Source organism: Rhamphochromis longiceps, linkage group LG5 (genome assembly GCF_057381845.1).
Source record: "Rhamphochromis longiceps isolate RC_006_pf linkage group LG5, R_longiceps_female_GT1.1, whole genome shotgun sequence".
Classification (NCBI taxonomy): domain Eukaryota; kingdom Metazoa; phylum Chordata; class Actinopteri; order Cichliformes; family Cichlidae; genus Rhamphochromis; species Rhamphochromis longiceps.
The window spans coordinates 17,769,342-17,786,882 of NC_140561.1; the positions used below are offsets into that span (position 1 = coordinate 17,769,342).

The following is a 17,541-nucleotide window of genomic DNA, read 5'->3' on the forward strand; positions in this document are numbered from 1 at the left end:
ACTGTGAATCCTGTAGCACAATTTCTAAAACTAGTCAGACTTATAGCAAAACCACTCACTGAGTGTGCAAAACTAAAAGCACAAAAACTGCTTTGCACTCAGTTTGCAATTTTGTAACACACACTTTGCAAGACTGTAGGCACAATTCACTGCACAACACTCAATTTCCAAATTTCCAACACACTCCTAGCAAAAGTATACACATGTATGGCTATCATTAACACTAATCTGCCAACTGTCTGGCACACTTTCACATGTGAAAACTTTCTTAGATAATTCGTTCACTTTGCAATCAGCCTAAGCACTATAATACAGGTAAGCTGTGTGTGCGGAGTACAATGGAGGGAGCAGAAAGAGTGAGAAGTAGAGGAGGCCAAGGAAGAGGACGTGGAGGTGAAGAAGTAGGATGAAGAGGACGACAAGGACAAGGAGGAGCAAGAGGAAGACGAGGAGGGGGCAGAGGAAGCATGTTCACTGCAGACCACGTAACCCATATAGTCATTATGGCGATTGCAAATAATCCTATACTTGGAAATAAACACTTGTGTTTGTTTTGATGTGTTTGACTAAACACCAGTACTTGAAGTTTGGATCCCTCTATGCTTATGGATCTATGACAGAAGTATGAGCTCAAACTGACATAGCCTACCTTGTGCACAGAGAAAGCAAAAGCCAGATGTGTTTTGTATTCATACCATCAGTGTGCAGTTGGCGCATTGTGTGCTTAGTAGATGATGGCTTGTGTGTACTGTTTGATACGGAAACACCATTTTTATGAAGGTGTGAAGAGTTAATCTAGCTGTGTTTGCTTTTGCAAGAGAACTACAATGTTTTGATGATTGGGTGACAGGTTTTCTTATTTGTGTGAAGAGTTTTGCAAAATTAGCCAATAGTTACAAAAAATGTGCTTAAGCAATCAGAAAAAACTGTAAAGCTATTCTTTTTTTGCTTCTGTTTTTTTTTCCTGCTGCCTACTAATCAGACTGAAGTGTTTGCTTCACTTTGCAAATGAAGTGCGAGCCTCTTCCTCCAGAGCTGCTTTAATTTCATTCATGTTTGCCATCAGTTCTATTTGCATTTTTTTCATGATGAGACATATTTTGCTGGCTAAAACAAAGATGTGTGAAGATAACACCTTTCACTCTTAATCCCACAGATTGACCTTTATGCTGTTTCACTAGTGGGATACAGTGAGTTTGAAGTCAGATATGTTTGTATTGTTGGACAAATTGCAGGGATTAATTCAGAGTCTGGAGTCAGATTAGAAAAAGCCCACCAAGGCTCACTGGCTGAACTCTGAGTCAGTGATGAACACTTTCATTATTCCATTCACTTTTTGCAATACAGTATACCAACACCACTGGCATCAAATCAGCAACAGAGCATAATGCTACCACCACTATGTTTGACAAACATACCTCTTTTTGTCAGACAGCTTAATCTTTCTCTCATGTCACCATAAAACATTTTTTCCAAATGGTATATTTGAGTTGTCCATGTGGGCAACTACAAGTTTCAGACAAGGTTAAAGGTGTCAGTTTTGGTTAGCATCCTCTCAGTTCACGGAGATGTAAAACTCACTTCACTGTGGACAGTAATGCTCGTGTTCAAGCAGTTTCCAGTTCATCGCAGGGTTGAGCCTTCATGATTCCTGGGTTCTTCAAAACATCCCTAACCAATTTCCTTTCAACTGAGCGTGTGTCATGGCTCAACGGCCCAGGAAGAGAGATGGACACAGGTGCAGAACTGCAGGGCAAGACAATCATGAGCACTATGAAGTCGCTGTGACAGCGGGGTGCGTGAACTGAGCCAGGGGAGACTATGGCTGACTATGGGCACTAGAATAAAAGGAGAATACAGTCAGAGTGGTTCAGAGGAATTTTGAATGAATTCCAAGAGTCAAAGTAAGACACCTTACTTGCTTGCAGGTGGAGAAAGGCAGGAGGGGGCAGGGGCGAGCACGGAGCATGACGCTGAAACGCAGGGAGGCAGGCAGGTGAGAATGGCAATTAGACTGAGAGATTTACCAGCAGCTGGAGACCTGGATCCAGGTAAGCAAATATGGCAACGGGTGAAAAGTGAGCTCTGGGAACAGGCTATGAAACAGGTGAAGAAGGTAAGTACACTACAGTTTAATCGAAAGAATGTGAGGCCACAGACTAACATTGGTTAGCAGATAATCTGGCGAGGACTAATTGAGTGTGTCAATCCTACACAGCAAATCCAGCATGTCCAAATTAACACTGTTGGATTTGATTTTAACACTATTAAAGTGTCTATATTGGTCCACACCAGTGTTAATTTAACTTTTTTTGGAGAGTTGGTACGTTAACTCTGATTTAGTGTTAAACACCAAATCTTTCTGGAGTTAATAATTTAACACTTGGTGTTAAGAGTTTATATATTAACTCTCAAAAGAGTATTTTAGTTTAACTACGTAAGAGTTATCTTCTAATTCATTCTAAAAAGCGGGAATTTTACTGTTCTGAACTTCTAGAAATTTCTTTTGGAAATAAACATTTACTAAAAAGACGCAATGGTTTTTGAAAAACATTTATTCTGAACTGTGCACCACACTTTCAAAGCATTTTCTGAAAGATGTAACAGTGTACATGTTCTCACTTTCATTAGAATTTTGTTTATCAAAAGGTCTGACATAGATGAGCTGGTAAATGCAAATAACAGCATTCTCATCACTTATTTCTTCAATACAATATGCATGTCCTTCATTCATCACTTTGTGGAACTTCACCGCACTTCTGCTCTCCCCCATATTCCATCTTCACAAGCATATCCTATGTGGAGATTGAATAAAAATTAGTTGACACTAATTAATGGCACAAATAATCCAGTAATCAATTGCAGCACAGTAAAAAAAAAAAAAGGAATCCTTTTTGAGCCATTACTTGTGTAAAGTATTTTCCCAAAAGACAAGGACACAGGCAACAGGTAATACTGAACTAAATGTAAGACCTCAACCTTTTTCATGTGCACAAAACTCTGGAGGGATCTAAATGCTAACGTAGAATCCAGTCAGGACGTCTGCTACTGCTGTTTGCTCGCTTTTTTTTTTCTTTTTTTTTATGGGAGATCGTTTTCAGGCTTCAAGTAGCACCATTATACCATATCACATTCTAGACATTGTTTTAGGTGTATTTGACCAAAAGTTTGACTGAAAATTCACATGCAAGCTTTTTTTCAAGGCTGTGGTATTTGCCCGCAGACAATACCTTTCAGCTAGCTAAAACAGAATATTATGCTATCACCGAGCAACATGGCTAATGCCTTTCACACAGCTTTGTCTCAACTCCAAAGAGCCACAGAAGTAAAAGCTCATAATAATAATTGAAACAATCTTTGAAAAAATGACTTACCAAGCATGGCAAACAACTCAAATATGTAGAGCAAAATGTTCTGAAACGGCTTCACTTCAGCTTCGATTGGAGCCGTGCTGGGGGCGGAGTCTGTGAATTTACTCTGTTGGTGTCGTAGCCCCTCTAGTAGGAGTTTAGCGTTAAGAGGTCAAGAGTTAATGTTTCCATTGTAACACCCCCAGATTTGAAATAGAAACACTCATTTTTAACACTCGATTTTAACTACTATCATTTTACACCTCAGAGTTACATTAAAAGAATGTGACTCTGCTTAGAGTAAAATTAACTCTACTTTTGCAAGAAGACTACTAACACCAAAATATTTAACACTTTTGAATTTGCTGTGTATATACTGGTGGAATAATTGCCCAAAGGTGGGCAGCCAGGGAGGAGCAACAAGTCTCTACCCAGAGGAGGAGAGCTGCTGCTGGAGAAAATACTGTGACTCACCCAGACCGTAACAGTTTGGGTCATCTTCCAGACATCTTCCAGGCTGCATGCATACTTTTAACCCTGTGTAGATTAGAGAAAAAAAACAAATCAAACATATGCACCCAGTTCTAGTTGTCTTAAAGTCAATAAAGATGTATTCCGTGCAATCATTTCACCCTGGAGAAAGAACAAAATTACCAAGACATTTATGCCCATGATGAGTGTATGTAAACTTCTGAACACAACTGTAAAGGGATCATTTCTGTTGCTAGGCTATTGTTTCCTTCCTGTGGCCTTTGATTACCCCAAAACACATATCATTATGCGTTTTGATCACTTTGTAATGTAAATTTGTAATGCTGTTATCCTTCAAAAGTAAATTCAGTAAACTCTCTCATAAACTTAACTCGTGTTGGCCAATGTTGTGTTGTTGCAGAATTGTTTTTGCATTAGTTTTGTATGATATGAATCCATTAATAAAGCATTTTAGGGAATTAGCACCTGCTCTCTTAAACCACATACTACAACTCAGTGACTGACACAAAAACTCAGTTCTTTCACTGTTGTCTTCAGACTGCATTCAGTTTTTACAGTTTAAGGAAGCACTTAAAGATTGATTTGTTCTAAATGTTTCATATAAATCTGCTATACTTGCATACACACACATATATACTCTCTTTAACAGTTTGAATGAATAAAGTTTCGCTACTCCTATTTTTTCAGTTGTTGGTGGTTAGTATTTGTTGATGACGTGTGGATAGGGATGACTTTTTGTTCTCATAAGCCACATGCTGATCACGGGCTTGGGCCTGCTCCTTGCATGTCTACTGTAGCTTGCAAATAGAAATGAAATAAATAAAAGGTGAATAAGACTGATTTGAGTAGTTAACTCTTTAATGATTATTGACTAAGGTGTGCGAAGTGTGCGTTGCTTTTAATTGCTTTTAATAATGGTAGGCATGCGGAAGCTATAAGCCACGACCTCTTTAATGTTGCCTTCACGTGCTCACCGCAAACTCATGCTTTCATCAAATAAAGTAGTTACCAGATAGTATGATCCGATTTTGTAATTTATTTCTTTAAAATAATTTAGTACTGTAAAAGTTTATGTATTTACTGTAAGTTTGCAGGGAAAATTCTTTTATTTATTTTTTTATTTAAATGCTAAATGTAGTCAACTAAAGGTTAGTCACCAGGCTAAATGGGTTATTATAATTTATTGTCACGTATCGATATCGATATGAAAAGAAATTTCTATGATTTCTGGTTTTATTAAAGTGCGCATTTTCCTTGTGAAATGTAAATACGCGTGATAGTTCCTAATTCCGGCAACCTTGAAAGCGGCACAAAAACCGCTGGTACGGCTGGGACTGTTTCGGCTTGACAGTGAGCTACCAAGCAAAAATCGGCAGCGGTGTCGTTTGAGGAAATTTCGTTTTGCAATGTAAGTCTATCCTATACCGCACACTTTTATTTGTCAGTCAGATGTTGACGATTTCGCTTCCGTTTTTTTTCTGGTAATACTTCAAGACGCGGGCGCAAAAACAACGCCCAGAACTTTTGCTACTAGCCTGCAACAAGTGCTAGTGCCCGTCTTCGAGATGTGAGCTAGCTTAGCCACAGCAGCAACGCTGCATTAAAGTTATCTAACGTTGCTCACTCCTCATCATATCAACTTATCTTTGCTAGTTATGTAGATAGTCAAGAAAGAGTGTACACAATCGGTTTGTATACAGGCCACAGCTGTTACTGTTACACGAATCTTACTGTTAGACAACGATATGTGCTAGCGTTTTAGTCTATGCTTAGAAACTACCGTTTCCTGTGTCGTTGGCCTATCTAAAAACTACTGCTGTATACTTTTATTTAACAAGCTTAAAATGTTTGTGTATGTCGCTTTGTGATTTCTAATTATTGTAGCTCTAATTTGGATATGACTAAAATAATATCAAGACACAATCAAAGGCAACGCAAAGTTGTAAACAGGAAATATAATATTTATGGCCGAAGTGTTTCTGTTTTAATAGGTCGTAATCATGTTGATGACTGGGTAATTAAAATAAGTTTTAAACTATATCTAAGCTGAATACTTGCCACTCCAGTAATAACTTACACCCCGTTGTCGGTAATGCCGTTATCTAACGTTATTTCCATCATCAGCATCTACCGTTTTTTTTCTTTGTTGACACAGTTAGGAACTGTACTCTGATATGTTTCTCGGTCAATATGTGTATTAGTAGGCGCTTTGAAGCTTAGGGGTAATGAAAGAACAAGGGAAAAGACGTGTTTCGTGAGTGTTTACTTTCTGGGAAGGTGTATTGCCTTACAGCATCAAGAGAGGAAGCTTTTTTTTTTTCCCCTTTTAAACTAATAAATAAATAAATAAAAAAATATATATATATACACACACACACACACACACAGTGCACATAGAGGCACTGTACTCAGCGTTTTCGTAATGAATCACAGACAGATTTCTACAACTATTTTTGTCCATATTAAACAAAAATCCTTGACAGAGAATTTGCATGTCTTTCTGAAATTGAGTGATGATTTGATTAAACCATAAAAGTCATTCTTTCATGATGTTATAGTCATTTCTGTTCATTGTAGTGATGGTAGTCGATCAGTAGTATAGATACAACAGTGATGATAATGTAAAATTAGGTCCCGGAATGTATGGATAGTAGATTTACAATAGATTTGAAATAAAATAAATCTATTAATGCAAGAGGGTTAACAAGAATATTCAGTTAACCACGATCACAGTTTCTGCACTCAGTCGTTTATTTGAAGTGGTCCAAATGTAACTGGACAATTTACTCCAAAGTTGTTTTAAATTTGTCTCCATCACTTAATTAGCAGTAAGGTTGGTAGTTGAATGCTTGCAACTGTAGCCTTTGCATTTGGAAACTGTGGCTGTGAATCCATAACATATGGTCAAATGGAAACTTAATTCAAATGAAGCAATAAAGCAAAAATAAAATTTATCTGCAATTTTTGTTCAGTGAGTTAAATTGAGGCTGAAAGGCGGGACTTAAATTGCATCTTGATGCCTTTCTTTTTATTTTAATGCAGTGGTGAGCCAGCTCTTCCTTGGTGCCTTAGAACTGAGAACTTGTAGCTAGGGCTGCCACAAACTATTATTTTGATAGTCGACTAGTCACCAATTATTTTTGCCATTAGTCAACTAATCAGATCATGCGTCCATTGGATGTACAACGTACAGCTTATTGCACCAGCATGCATGTGCTCTTATATAACTATCATTAGCTTATAGCTTTAAATGTTTAAGGTATGTGCTAACTAAAAATAAAGACATGATGATAGTTTATTAAATTTTAATGAAATTTACAGGTTGTTTCAGTGGAGTTTAATAAACTCAGCCGCTATCTAAAATACCTAATTTCCTGGAGGAACCCACCCTAGGGATTAATAAAGTTTTATCTAATATAATATAATATAATATAATATAACAGGACACCGGAGTATATTCTTGAGCATCTCACACTTCTGATAACTGGTTGTCTGCTTGACGTTTATTCAGCAGTGTAAAAACTATAACTTTAATCTCAGCCAAACCGATTTACTCAGGAACAAATAAAATACTGAAAAAAGCCAAACAATAGCATTTTTAAGTTATCTAAGTGACTTATATACAGTGTTGGGGAGTAACGGCATACATGTACTGCCGTTACGTATTTAAAATACAAAATATGAGTAACTGTATTCCGTTACAGTTACCGTTTAAAAAGGTGGTATTCAGAATACAGTTACTTTGTTGAAATAAATGGATTACACAGTGGTACTTTCCTGTTTCATATTGTGGTGGGTCAGGACTGTTTGGGTTTTGTTTGACAGCTGTTCTGTTGTTCCAGGTGGCAGCGTTACGGTTGCCATGGTTACAGGGTGACGCTCTCTCTCTGTGTGTTTCCTGGGTGAGAGAGCGCCTTTTTGTTGTTGTTGTTGTGCTAAGCTAATAGGCAGAATGCTACAGGTACATGCTCTAAAGAATGTAGCCTCATAGGCAGTGTAGTCCGTGCTGCTGGGAGAATGGACTGCCATACTTGTTATATGTCTGTGAGTGCGAGGAGGGAGAAAAAGGCGAGTGGAAAAGTACCAGGTGTCATCGAGCAAAAACGGGACCTGGAAGCATGTAAATATAATAGTAATAATAATAATAATAACCACTGCAGCCAAGAAGAGTGCCTGACGAGCCCAGTTGTAAGTAAGCTATTAAGACTCGACTGTACGCCGTGTTCGTGTTTTCCTCCGAAACAATAAGTTCCGTTGGAGCAGCCTTTCAACGCCTCTCTCTGTCTCTCGCAAGCAAAGTTGACCCAGACAACAAAGTAAAGCTGTTTTTCGGCTATGAGCCCAACACTGAACCCACCGTATTAGTCAGAGGTCCCTTTACTACGGGTTCGGAGCCGCGGACCTTCAGTAACAGTAATAAATCACAGCAATAGTACATTCACGTAGTTGTAAAAAGCATGATAATATATTAAGTAATCCAAAGTATTCAGAATACGTTACTGTCATTGAGTAACGTAACGGAATACGTTACAGAATACATTTTGGGGCATGTATTCTGTAATGGAATACATTTTAAAAGTAACCTTCCCAACACTGCTTATATACTAAAAAGTATTTAGTCAGCCACCGATTGTGCAAGTTCCCCCACCTAAAATGATGACAGAGGTCAGTAATTTGCACCAGAGGTACACTTCAACTGTGAGAGACAGAATGTGAAAAAAAATCCATGAATCCACATGGTAGGATTTGTAAAGAATTTATTCGTAAATCAGGGTGGAAAATAAGTATTTGGTCAATAACAAAAATACAACTCAATACTTTGTAACATAACCTTTGTTGGCAATAACAGAGGTCAAACGTTTACTATAGGTCTTTACCAGGTTTGCACACACAGTAGCTGGTATTTTGGCCCAGTAGGTATGGTGTTCTTGGGATGCAACTCAGTATTCTTCTTCCTCCAAACACGACGAGTTGAGTTTATACCAAAAAGTTCTACTTTGGTTTCATCTGACCACATGACATTCTCCCAATCCTCTGCTGTATCATCCATGTGCTCTCTGGCAAACTTCAGACGGGCCTGGACATGCACTGGCTTCAGCAGCGGAACACGTCTGGCACTGCGGGATTTGATTCCCTGCCGTTGTAGTGTGTTACTGATGGTGACCTTTGTTACTTTGGTCCCAGCTCTCTGCAGGTCATTCACCAGGTCCCCCCGTGTGGTTCTGGGATCTTTGCTCACCGTTCTCATGATCATTTTGACCCCACGGGATGAGATCTTGCGTGGAGCCCCAGATCGAGGGAGATTATCAGTGGTCTTGTATGTCTTCCATTTTCTGATGATTGCTCCCACAGTTGATTTTTTTCACACAAAGCTGCTTGTAGATTGTAGATTGTAGATTCACTCTTCCCAGTCTGGTGCAGGTCTACAATACTTTTCCTGGTGTCCTTCGAAAGCTCTTTGGTCTTGGCCATGGCGGAGTTTGGAGTCTGACTGTTTGAGGCTGTGGACAGGTGTCTTTTATACAGATGATGAGTTCAAACAGGTGCCATTCATACAGGTAACGAGTGGGGGACAGAAAAGCTTCTTACAGAAGACGTTACAGGTCTGTGAGAGCCAGAGATTTTCCTTGTTTGAGGTGACCAAATACTTATTTTCCACCCTAATTTACGAATAAATTCTTTACAAATCCTACCATGTGAATTCATGGATTTTTCTTTTTTCTTTTTCCACATTCTGTCTCTCACAGTTGAAGTGTACCTCTGGTGCAAATTACTGACCTCTGTCATCATTTTAAGTGGGGGAACTTGCACAATCGGTGGCTGACTAAATACTTTTTTGCCCCACTGTATCATGTTTAACCTGAGTAGCGAAAGACTGCAGTGGGTTTGAAAATGGAGTCCGGTATTCTCACCGGAACTAGTGAGCCTTGCCCCCGGCTAGCTATCGACAGTGTTGGGGAGTAACGGAATACATGTACCGCCGTTACGTATTTAAAATACAAAATATGAGTAACTGTATTCCGTTACAGTTACCGTTTAAAAAGGTGGTATTCAGAATACAGTTACTTTGTTGAAATAAATGGATTACACTGCGGTACTTTCCTGTTTCATATTGTCGCGGGTCAGGACTGTTTGGGTTTTGTTTGACAGCTACGTTCTTTTGTTCCAGGCGACAGCGTTACGGTTGCCATGGTTACAGGGTGACGCTCTCTCTCTCTGCGACTGTGTGTTTCCTGGGTGAGAGAGAGCACCTTTCGTTGTTGTTGTTGTCGTGCTAAGCTAACAGGCAGAATGCTACAAGCATAGCTCTAAAGAATGTAGCATCATGGGCAGTGTAGTCCGTGTTGCAGGGAGAATGAACTGCCATACACGTTATGTCTGTGAGCGCGAGGAGGGAGAAAAAGGGGAGTGGAAAGGTACGAGTTGTCATCGAGCAAAAACGGGGGCTGGAAGCATGTAAATATAATAATAACCACTGCAGCCAAGAAGAGAGCGTGACGAGCCCAGTTGTAAGTAAGCTATTAAGACTCGACTGTACACCAAAAATGGCACCACACCATGTAAAAATATAATATAAGCTCTGGCGGACTTGGTTCTATGGTAGGTCTTAAAGGGTTAAAGGCAGCTGGCATCCTTGTACATGCAGTGCTGCCATCTTCTGTTTCAGTCCATTATTACACTCTTAAATCCTACTACTTATTCCTGCATCTTTTGGGATCTTACAAAGCTTCAAACGACGCGTCGACTATTAAATTAGTCGTCAACAATTTTAATAGTCGACTAATCGTGGCAGCCCCACTTGTAGCCTCATTTATCTTAAATTGGTTTCACTGAAATGGAAAGGAAAATCATAATGCACAAAAGATCCTAGGCTGCATCTGGTTAATTTTTTAGGTACACCTTCAAAAGCCACTGTCATCACTTGTTCCCAATTTGGGACCAGCGAAGTGGTGACATGTGAGTGTCAGCTTTTTGGCCCTGCACCTATATTTATTTCTGTGGTTGTAGATTAGGCACATGCACAGCATTAGTAGAAAAGAGGTGTGTGTGTAGACATGGTATCAGACCTACATAGTTCAACTAAAGAGTCTTCACGTGAACTCTGGTGCAATGGCAAAGGTTGCTATCTTTGCACAAGTAATGCCTAAACACAAATGTGAAACTACATAAACCTACACATAGACACACCAATGCACATTGCTAAACTAATTAATGAATAAAAATCGATTATTGTTATTTACAGCTTTTCCAAAAAAGTCAAAGATAGAAACTCATAGACTTGAATACATAAAAATAATGAGTTTGGTTAAAAGTATTGACCAAATTCTTTTTCTTTTTTTTAACCTAACACATATTTGGTAATCCACTCTTTATCCACTTGCTCTTCACGAATACAAAGACCAAACAAAACAAAAGAGAAAAAGCGTTTACTGCATTTGTTTATTAAACCTACCTTCATTGTATCCTAGTTAGACATCAATTTGTTTTTAACCGAGCCACACATTCCCCAAGGGATCCAGCATTTTTATTTATTTTTTTTCCAGTTGCATAAATTAGATGCTCTTTTTAAAAATAAATAAATAAATAAATCTTAAAAAAAATTGCAATCCCAGCTCTTGCCATGGCCCTCGTTGAGAAAAATGTGTTTTCATTTAAAGGAAAGTGGGCTGTATGTATATGGCAACCATCAATTTAAAATTATTATGAAACAGTCATATGCACAATGGTACAAACACAATTGGTTCCGGTGAATATTACATGAATCTGAGGCTAATTTTATGTGTGTACTCGTGGTAAGTTCCAGCCTTTTTACATATTAGAGAATGAAGCCCACCACTGATGCTGTAGTGTAGTTTTGATACTAGCAGCAGCTGCAGGAAATGTATATCTGCAGTTTGTTTGTAATAGTTTGCTTGTTTTTTGTGTTTATTTGTATCAAATTCATGCAATCAAAATTCAAAATAGTTTATCTTTTTAAATATACGTGAATTAGACGTGGCTGTAAAGTTGTTATCTTGGGGGCATAGAGGAGAGGCACTTAATCCACCCATTTCACATAGACTTCCTTTTGGAATAACTTGCATCATTGATTGTTTTTCTTCAGGAAACTGGGTACCTTTGGCTTCCAGACAGATGCTGTTTCTGTTGAGTTAACTGTGGCTTGTTCCTGTGTTTTGTTTTGGGGATTGTTTGTTTTTTAAATATAAACACATGTAGTTTTAGCAAGCTCTTGCCATCAACTATATTTTAGCAAACATGGGTATGCCTGCTTATTAGGGCCAGACAGATGTTTAAGATATTTAAGACTGATATTGATATTTGTTGATTTAAAAAAACAAATATCAATACCAACATGCCCTTGCGTTGACAAATCCTGTAACATTAACACTTATAACATATTTTGAGGGTGTTTCTCCCATCTATTCTTTACTTTCATTTTTAAAGACTGCTACAATGCATTGGCAAATCAGTAATATCAGGCAGCAGACTGCTTATATCTGCCTAAACTGTTTTACATTTAAACTAATATTGTAATTTGGCCTGAGTCAGAATTTATGTAATTAATGGCCACACTTGACTTAGACTGAATCATAATAATCTTTGTATAGCCCTGGTGTAAATAACAACCCAACTTTCAAGTTAGTTTCAATGTTACGAAAAGTCATTGCAAAGCAATGCTCTTTCAGGTCAGGGGGTGGCAGTAAATAACCACTGTTAAAAAGCCATTGGGACAATGAATGCATATCATATTTAGGAATCTAAATAAATAATTATTTAAATTAAATCAATGGGAACCAGAAGGAAAAAACTTTTTGCTTTGTCTCCGGTTTATATTTTTGTTATTGTTTTTAACAGTTTCTTAGAGTTAAAAAAAAAATGCATCAGATAATAATAAATGTGATGCTTGCTATTTTAGCAGGATTGTGTGGGACATCATCTTATTTGAATAGCTTTTCATGCTATCTGATGTCAGCTTTTTAACTGTTAAGAATATACTTAAACCATTATTTTGGGCAAGCATTTACTTAAGCCACATCACTGTCAAGTCTATTGTTGTATGAAAAATAATCTCTTGCCACTTATTGTCTATCCTCAGTTGATACAATGGAGCATGAGTTGAGGAACATCAGTGAGGTGTTTTTAATTAATTTAATTAATTTTTTTTTGTGCGTGCATGGCTGGCTGTTGTGTACAGTCAGAGACACTGAATTGTTCTGTTTTAGCTCACTATGAACTGTTACTCCTGTTGACCTTTAGCTATCCCACAGATTGGGTGCTATATCAAGCAATTTCCTCTGAGAGGACTGTTTTTCTTTTTTCTTGTACCTAAAACTGACTGGTTTCCTTTAAGGTTTTAGTGGGAGATTGTGATGTTATGTAACAGATGTTTCTAAGACATTTCACAGGGGGCTAAGATTTACACTGGGTTTTTTTTGGGTTTTTTTGTAAATTTCTTCAGGTCAGCAGTTGGTCCAGAAGGTTCTGCCGCAGCGGCCGGCAATAAGCGCTTGCAGCAGACGCAGGCCCAGGTGGATGAGGTATGAAATATGTGAAAACTGGCTTCTATTTAATTTCAGAATTTAATTTGAGGCTAACAGTTCTATTCTCTTATGGCTTATTGATAAGGATCCCCAAAATATGTTCAAATCTTAATTCATGAGTGCTTTAGTGTTACAAATGCACCAGATCGTTTCCTCTCAAGCTAAGAAATTTGAAACCACCTCTCCAAAGATGCCTGCCCTTAATGCTACTTCATCTCCAACTTCAGGTTCATTTCTCAGTTATATGGTTATATGGTTAATTAAATGCTTATGTACCAGTCCAGCTGTACACAAATAAAGGAGAAGATGCAAGTAGAGAAAGATTCAATCAACAATTTGTATTTATTTATTTTTAAATAATTGCATAGTAGCACAGCCGTAATCCAGGAGTGAATAGTTAAATAATGAAAAGATAGTTGGTGGAGTCACAGTGTCAAATAATAAAAAATCTTTTCAAGCATTAAAAATCCTTAAATAACCTCATCTTGTTCACTTTGCATCATTTTTCTCACCTAGCCTATGGCCTTGAACTCCACCCCTGTCTGTCTTCACTTGCTTTGTGTCACTCCCTCTTTTCCTTGATGTTGGTCTCACACAGAACCTTGCATAACTCTTGGCAGCAGTGTTACAATTCACCATAATGTGGAATAATTTGCTCTCTAATACTCCAAAAGACTGCCAAAGGACATTCAGTGAAAGGCAGTCCTCATCCAGTTTTGAGAAATAGCATTCAGAACCATGTCAGTGAGGCCACTAAGAAAATAGGCTGCCAAGTCTCACTCTTAATTCCCTTTACATCTTGCTCTCTCTCGCTCTCTCGGTTGTAGCCCTTCTTGGGATAAGCCACTCCCTCATAGATCTTTAACCTCAGCACGTCACAGAAAGTGTCCAATTGGCTGCCAAACGCTTACATAATCACTGTCTCCATGGTTATGTAAGGCATGCACGGGCCTACACCCTCCCCTCCAACCTGCAGCTCTGTCTGAGAGGAGGGGCAGTAGTTGGGTTTGTGGATCAGTGGAACATATGGGTTACGTGTAATCTGTGTTTATGCACATGCATGTGTGTCTGACTAAAAGTGGAGTCTGTAGGAGTTATTTTACCCTGTTGATTTATTTATTTGGCATTTTTCTTCTTTCTCTTATGATTCTTTCCTATGCCCTCCAGAGAAAAACAAATTAGGGCAGATTTATTTACAGTGAGGGCTCAAGATTGCCTAACACCCATGTACATCAAGAAACAGATTGCAAAAAATGAATATTATGTTTGTTTTGAGTAGGTGGTGGACATTATGCGTGTTAATGTGGACAAAGTGCTGGAGCGTGATCAGAAGCTGTCTGAACTGGATGACCGAGCCGATGCACTCCAGGCTGGAGCCTCCCAGTTTGAGACCAGTGCAGCTAAGCTGAAAAGGAAGTACTGGTGGAAGAACTGCAAGGTGCTTAAACAAAGTTTGGTTCAAAAGTCACACACTTTCCACCACTTTAAATAACAATTACTCTAACTGATATGATGCACTCTATTTTTAAAGTCTTCAAAGACTGAGGTTTACTAAATTAATTGTTTTTATTTAACTACACAACTTACAGTATATATTTGCATGACTTATGGTGAAGACTTCCTGTTTTTATTCAACAAAATGAGGAGGTATTACAGATATAGTTCTTGTGTAATAACGTAGAAATTATCTTTAATTGTTTCAGATGTGGGCGATCCTGATAGCTGTCATTGTGTTCATCATCGTCATCATTATTAGTGAGTATTAAGGATGTGCTCATCAACAGTGTTGTTACAGTTTGTGTTACTTCAAACATAAAACAAAGCATTAAGAACTCTCTACAGTGTTGTAGTTTCGCAAACTGTGTTAGGTGTACTGCTACATTGGTGCTCTTTTAAGAGGCAAACACACATCAACTGTTCAAGATCATGTGATGTGTCATTTGATGACTTATCTGATAAGAGTTATAAAGTTTACGGACTTTGCCCCCAAACATTCAAAAAGCTTTATTTACTTAAAGTTTTACATCTACTATCCATACTATTCCCCCATCATTATTCATGCTAGTTCATGTTATGGATGCAGTAAGCCAAGAAGAAGTACACCCAATTACATAATGCAGCCTCTGTCTTTTGCCTTTATGGAATTCCCCCCCACAGTTCCTTTAGTGTCATATCTCTCTTTTATAATGTCTTATATAAAACATTTGGTTTAAACAAACTTGTTAATTCATTCACAGTCTGGAATTACTCTAAGTAAGCAACAGGAGGAGGAGGGGTAGAAGATACGATAAAGAAGAGAAGTGGAGCTATGTGACTCGTGTCTCAGAGTAGCTCCACATTTTCCACCTCTACAGGGGTCTTCATTCTTTGTTCTGGATTGCCCTGTGTGTGCGTGTGTGATTGCTTATGTGCCTTAGTCACAGTTTTAACCTATAACATTACAAAATTCCAGACATTACTAGGATATATACATACCAAAGAAAACAAACATATGTACAGAAATGTGTTTATAACTTGACTAAAGCCCAGTTATAAATATGAGTCTAAACAGACTTTGGCAGAACACACACACACACATACTCAAACCTTAAGACTAGAATTGAAAAACATTGTAAACTCTCCTCAACTTGTATTTTTATATTTTATTAACAATTGTTTGATTCCGTGTGCCAGGCTAAGAGAAGTGCCTTTAAGGATTAGCTGTTCAGTGGTATAGTTTAGATTGTAACAGTAATCCTGCGTATGGTGGAAGAGATGCCCCTTCCCAGATTTAAAATATTTCTGCTCTTGATAGTGTAACACCAGTATTTTTTTTTTCCTCTCTCATGCTTTTTCTTACTTAATTGGTCAGCTTTACAAATATTAGTGAAATCTAATTACTCATTTTATTTCTGCACATGGTTAAGTGCTGATCAGGTCCAATGTTTAAGGAGTTAATGCTGGTCATGTTTACTATAAGTAGCATGCTCATTGCCTGACAGATTTGCCATAAAATGTAAAAGGAAAAAAAAAATACACAGAAGTGCCATCATGAGGTATCAAGAGATTAATTATCTCAATTAGTTGCTCTTAAGTGTGGCAGAAAAATGGCCTTTATGTAATAATAATGATCAACAATTAAGAGGAAAGAAAATCTGCAGTTTAGCTTTAGACTTTGATAGGTGTCTCCAATGGAGAACAGCCAAAAATGCAGCCATACCTTCTGAACACATGTACCAGCCAGCCAGAGAACAAGTAGTGCCTTGTGAGCTCCCTGTCCAGCAGATACTGTGCAGCTAGCCTGTGCTATCAGTTGAATTTAACCTTTAATAAAGACCTTTGGATCAACGCCAGTGTGAAGAAACATTCTTGTTGATGCACAATGCTTCTAACACAAAACAATTAAAAATTCTAACATGCCATATTTGTCATACAGTTATTTGCATTCTGTTAAATGTAGAGTTGATCATAGTTAGGCTATAGTATGGGTTTTTTTTTTTTTTTTTTTGTTTTTGTGATGTTTAGGTCAGTACTGCTGAGCATCATGGGTGATATAGAGTGGAAATATTTTGTTGGTCCATGGCATTGTGATACATGTGACACTAACACTGGATTTGGGATTGCTTTGTATATTATTTTCACTCTGTTTGGTATTTAAAGCTCCTGTTTTAGGTTACAGTTTCAGGATTTTTTTTTCTTGACTTCTAGCAATCATTAGCTCCCCCCCCCCCCCCCCCCTCTTCATACTTCTTGCTTGTTTCTGATAGAGAAATAAACACTAACACAAATATGTACTCACCCGCACCCTTTTCTCTTTTTGTTAAGCATGCAGATTTAATCAGACTGCAGCCACAACTAAAATTTGTAGGCATGGAAATGCTTTTATGGGCCAGCTTTTTATTAACCATACATGGAATTGTCAACCTCATCATTTTTTTTTTTTTTTTTTTTTTTTTTTTTTCCCCCCACAGAATTTAAGATCTTATAACTTCCAAGCCTTGCTTCACTTTTGGGACTTTACGTGGAAATATGTGCAATTCTGCTCTGTGGGCCCTAAATTTATTTTTGCTTGAATAAAACTGATGTTAAATCAAAGTGTCCTCTGATTTTTCTCATCTGTGACGTAACAAACGCCAGCTATTCCTTTTTCCAAAAGGAGCCATGATGGCAAAATCATT

At 37.9% G+C, this 17,541-nt stretch overlaps 1 protein-coding gene across 1 annotated transcript; it reads left to right on the plus strand.

Moving 5' to 3' along the window:
- Positions 1-5,144: 5,144 nt before the first annotated feature.
- vamp3 (vesicle-associated membrane protein 3 (cellubrevin)) lies at positions 5,145-17,339 on the plus strand. The gene is made up of 5 exons (XM_085406215.1): positions 5,145-5,250; positions 13,303-13,381; positions 14,664-14,822; positions 15,088-15,139; positions 15,622-17,339. Coding segments are annotated over exons 1-5 (312 nt in total). The 5' UTR covers positions 5,145-5,248; the 3' UTR covers positions 15,642-17,339.
- Positions 17,340-17,541: the final 202 nt, after the last annotated feature.

Excerpts from the sequence above, each read along its gene's own strand:
- vamp3 (XM_085406215.1), top strand. Across the intron at positions 14,823-15,087 it reads ACTGGTGGAAGAACTGCAAG|ATGTGGGCGATCCTGATAGC; the intron begins GTGCTTAAACAA and ends TAATTGTTTCAG. Across the intron at positions 15,140-15,621 it reads CATCATCGTCATCATTATTA|TCTGGAATTACTCTAAGTAA; the intron begins GTGAGTATTAAG and ends ATTCATTCACAG.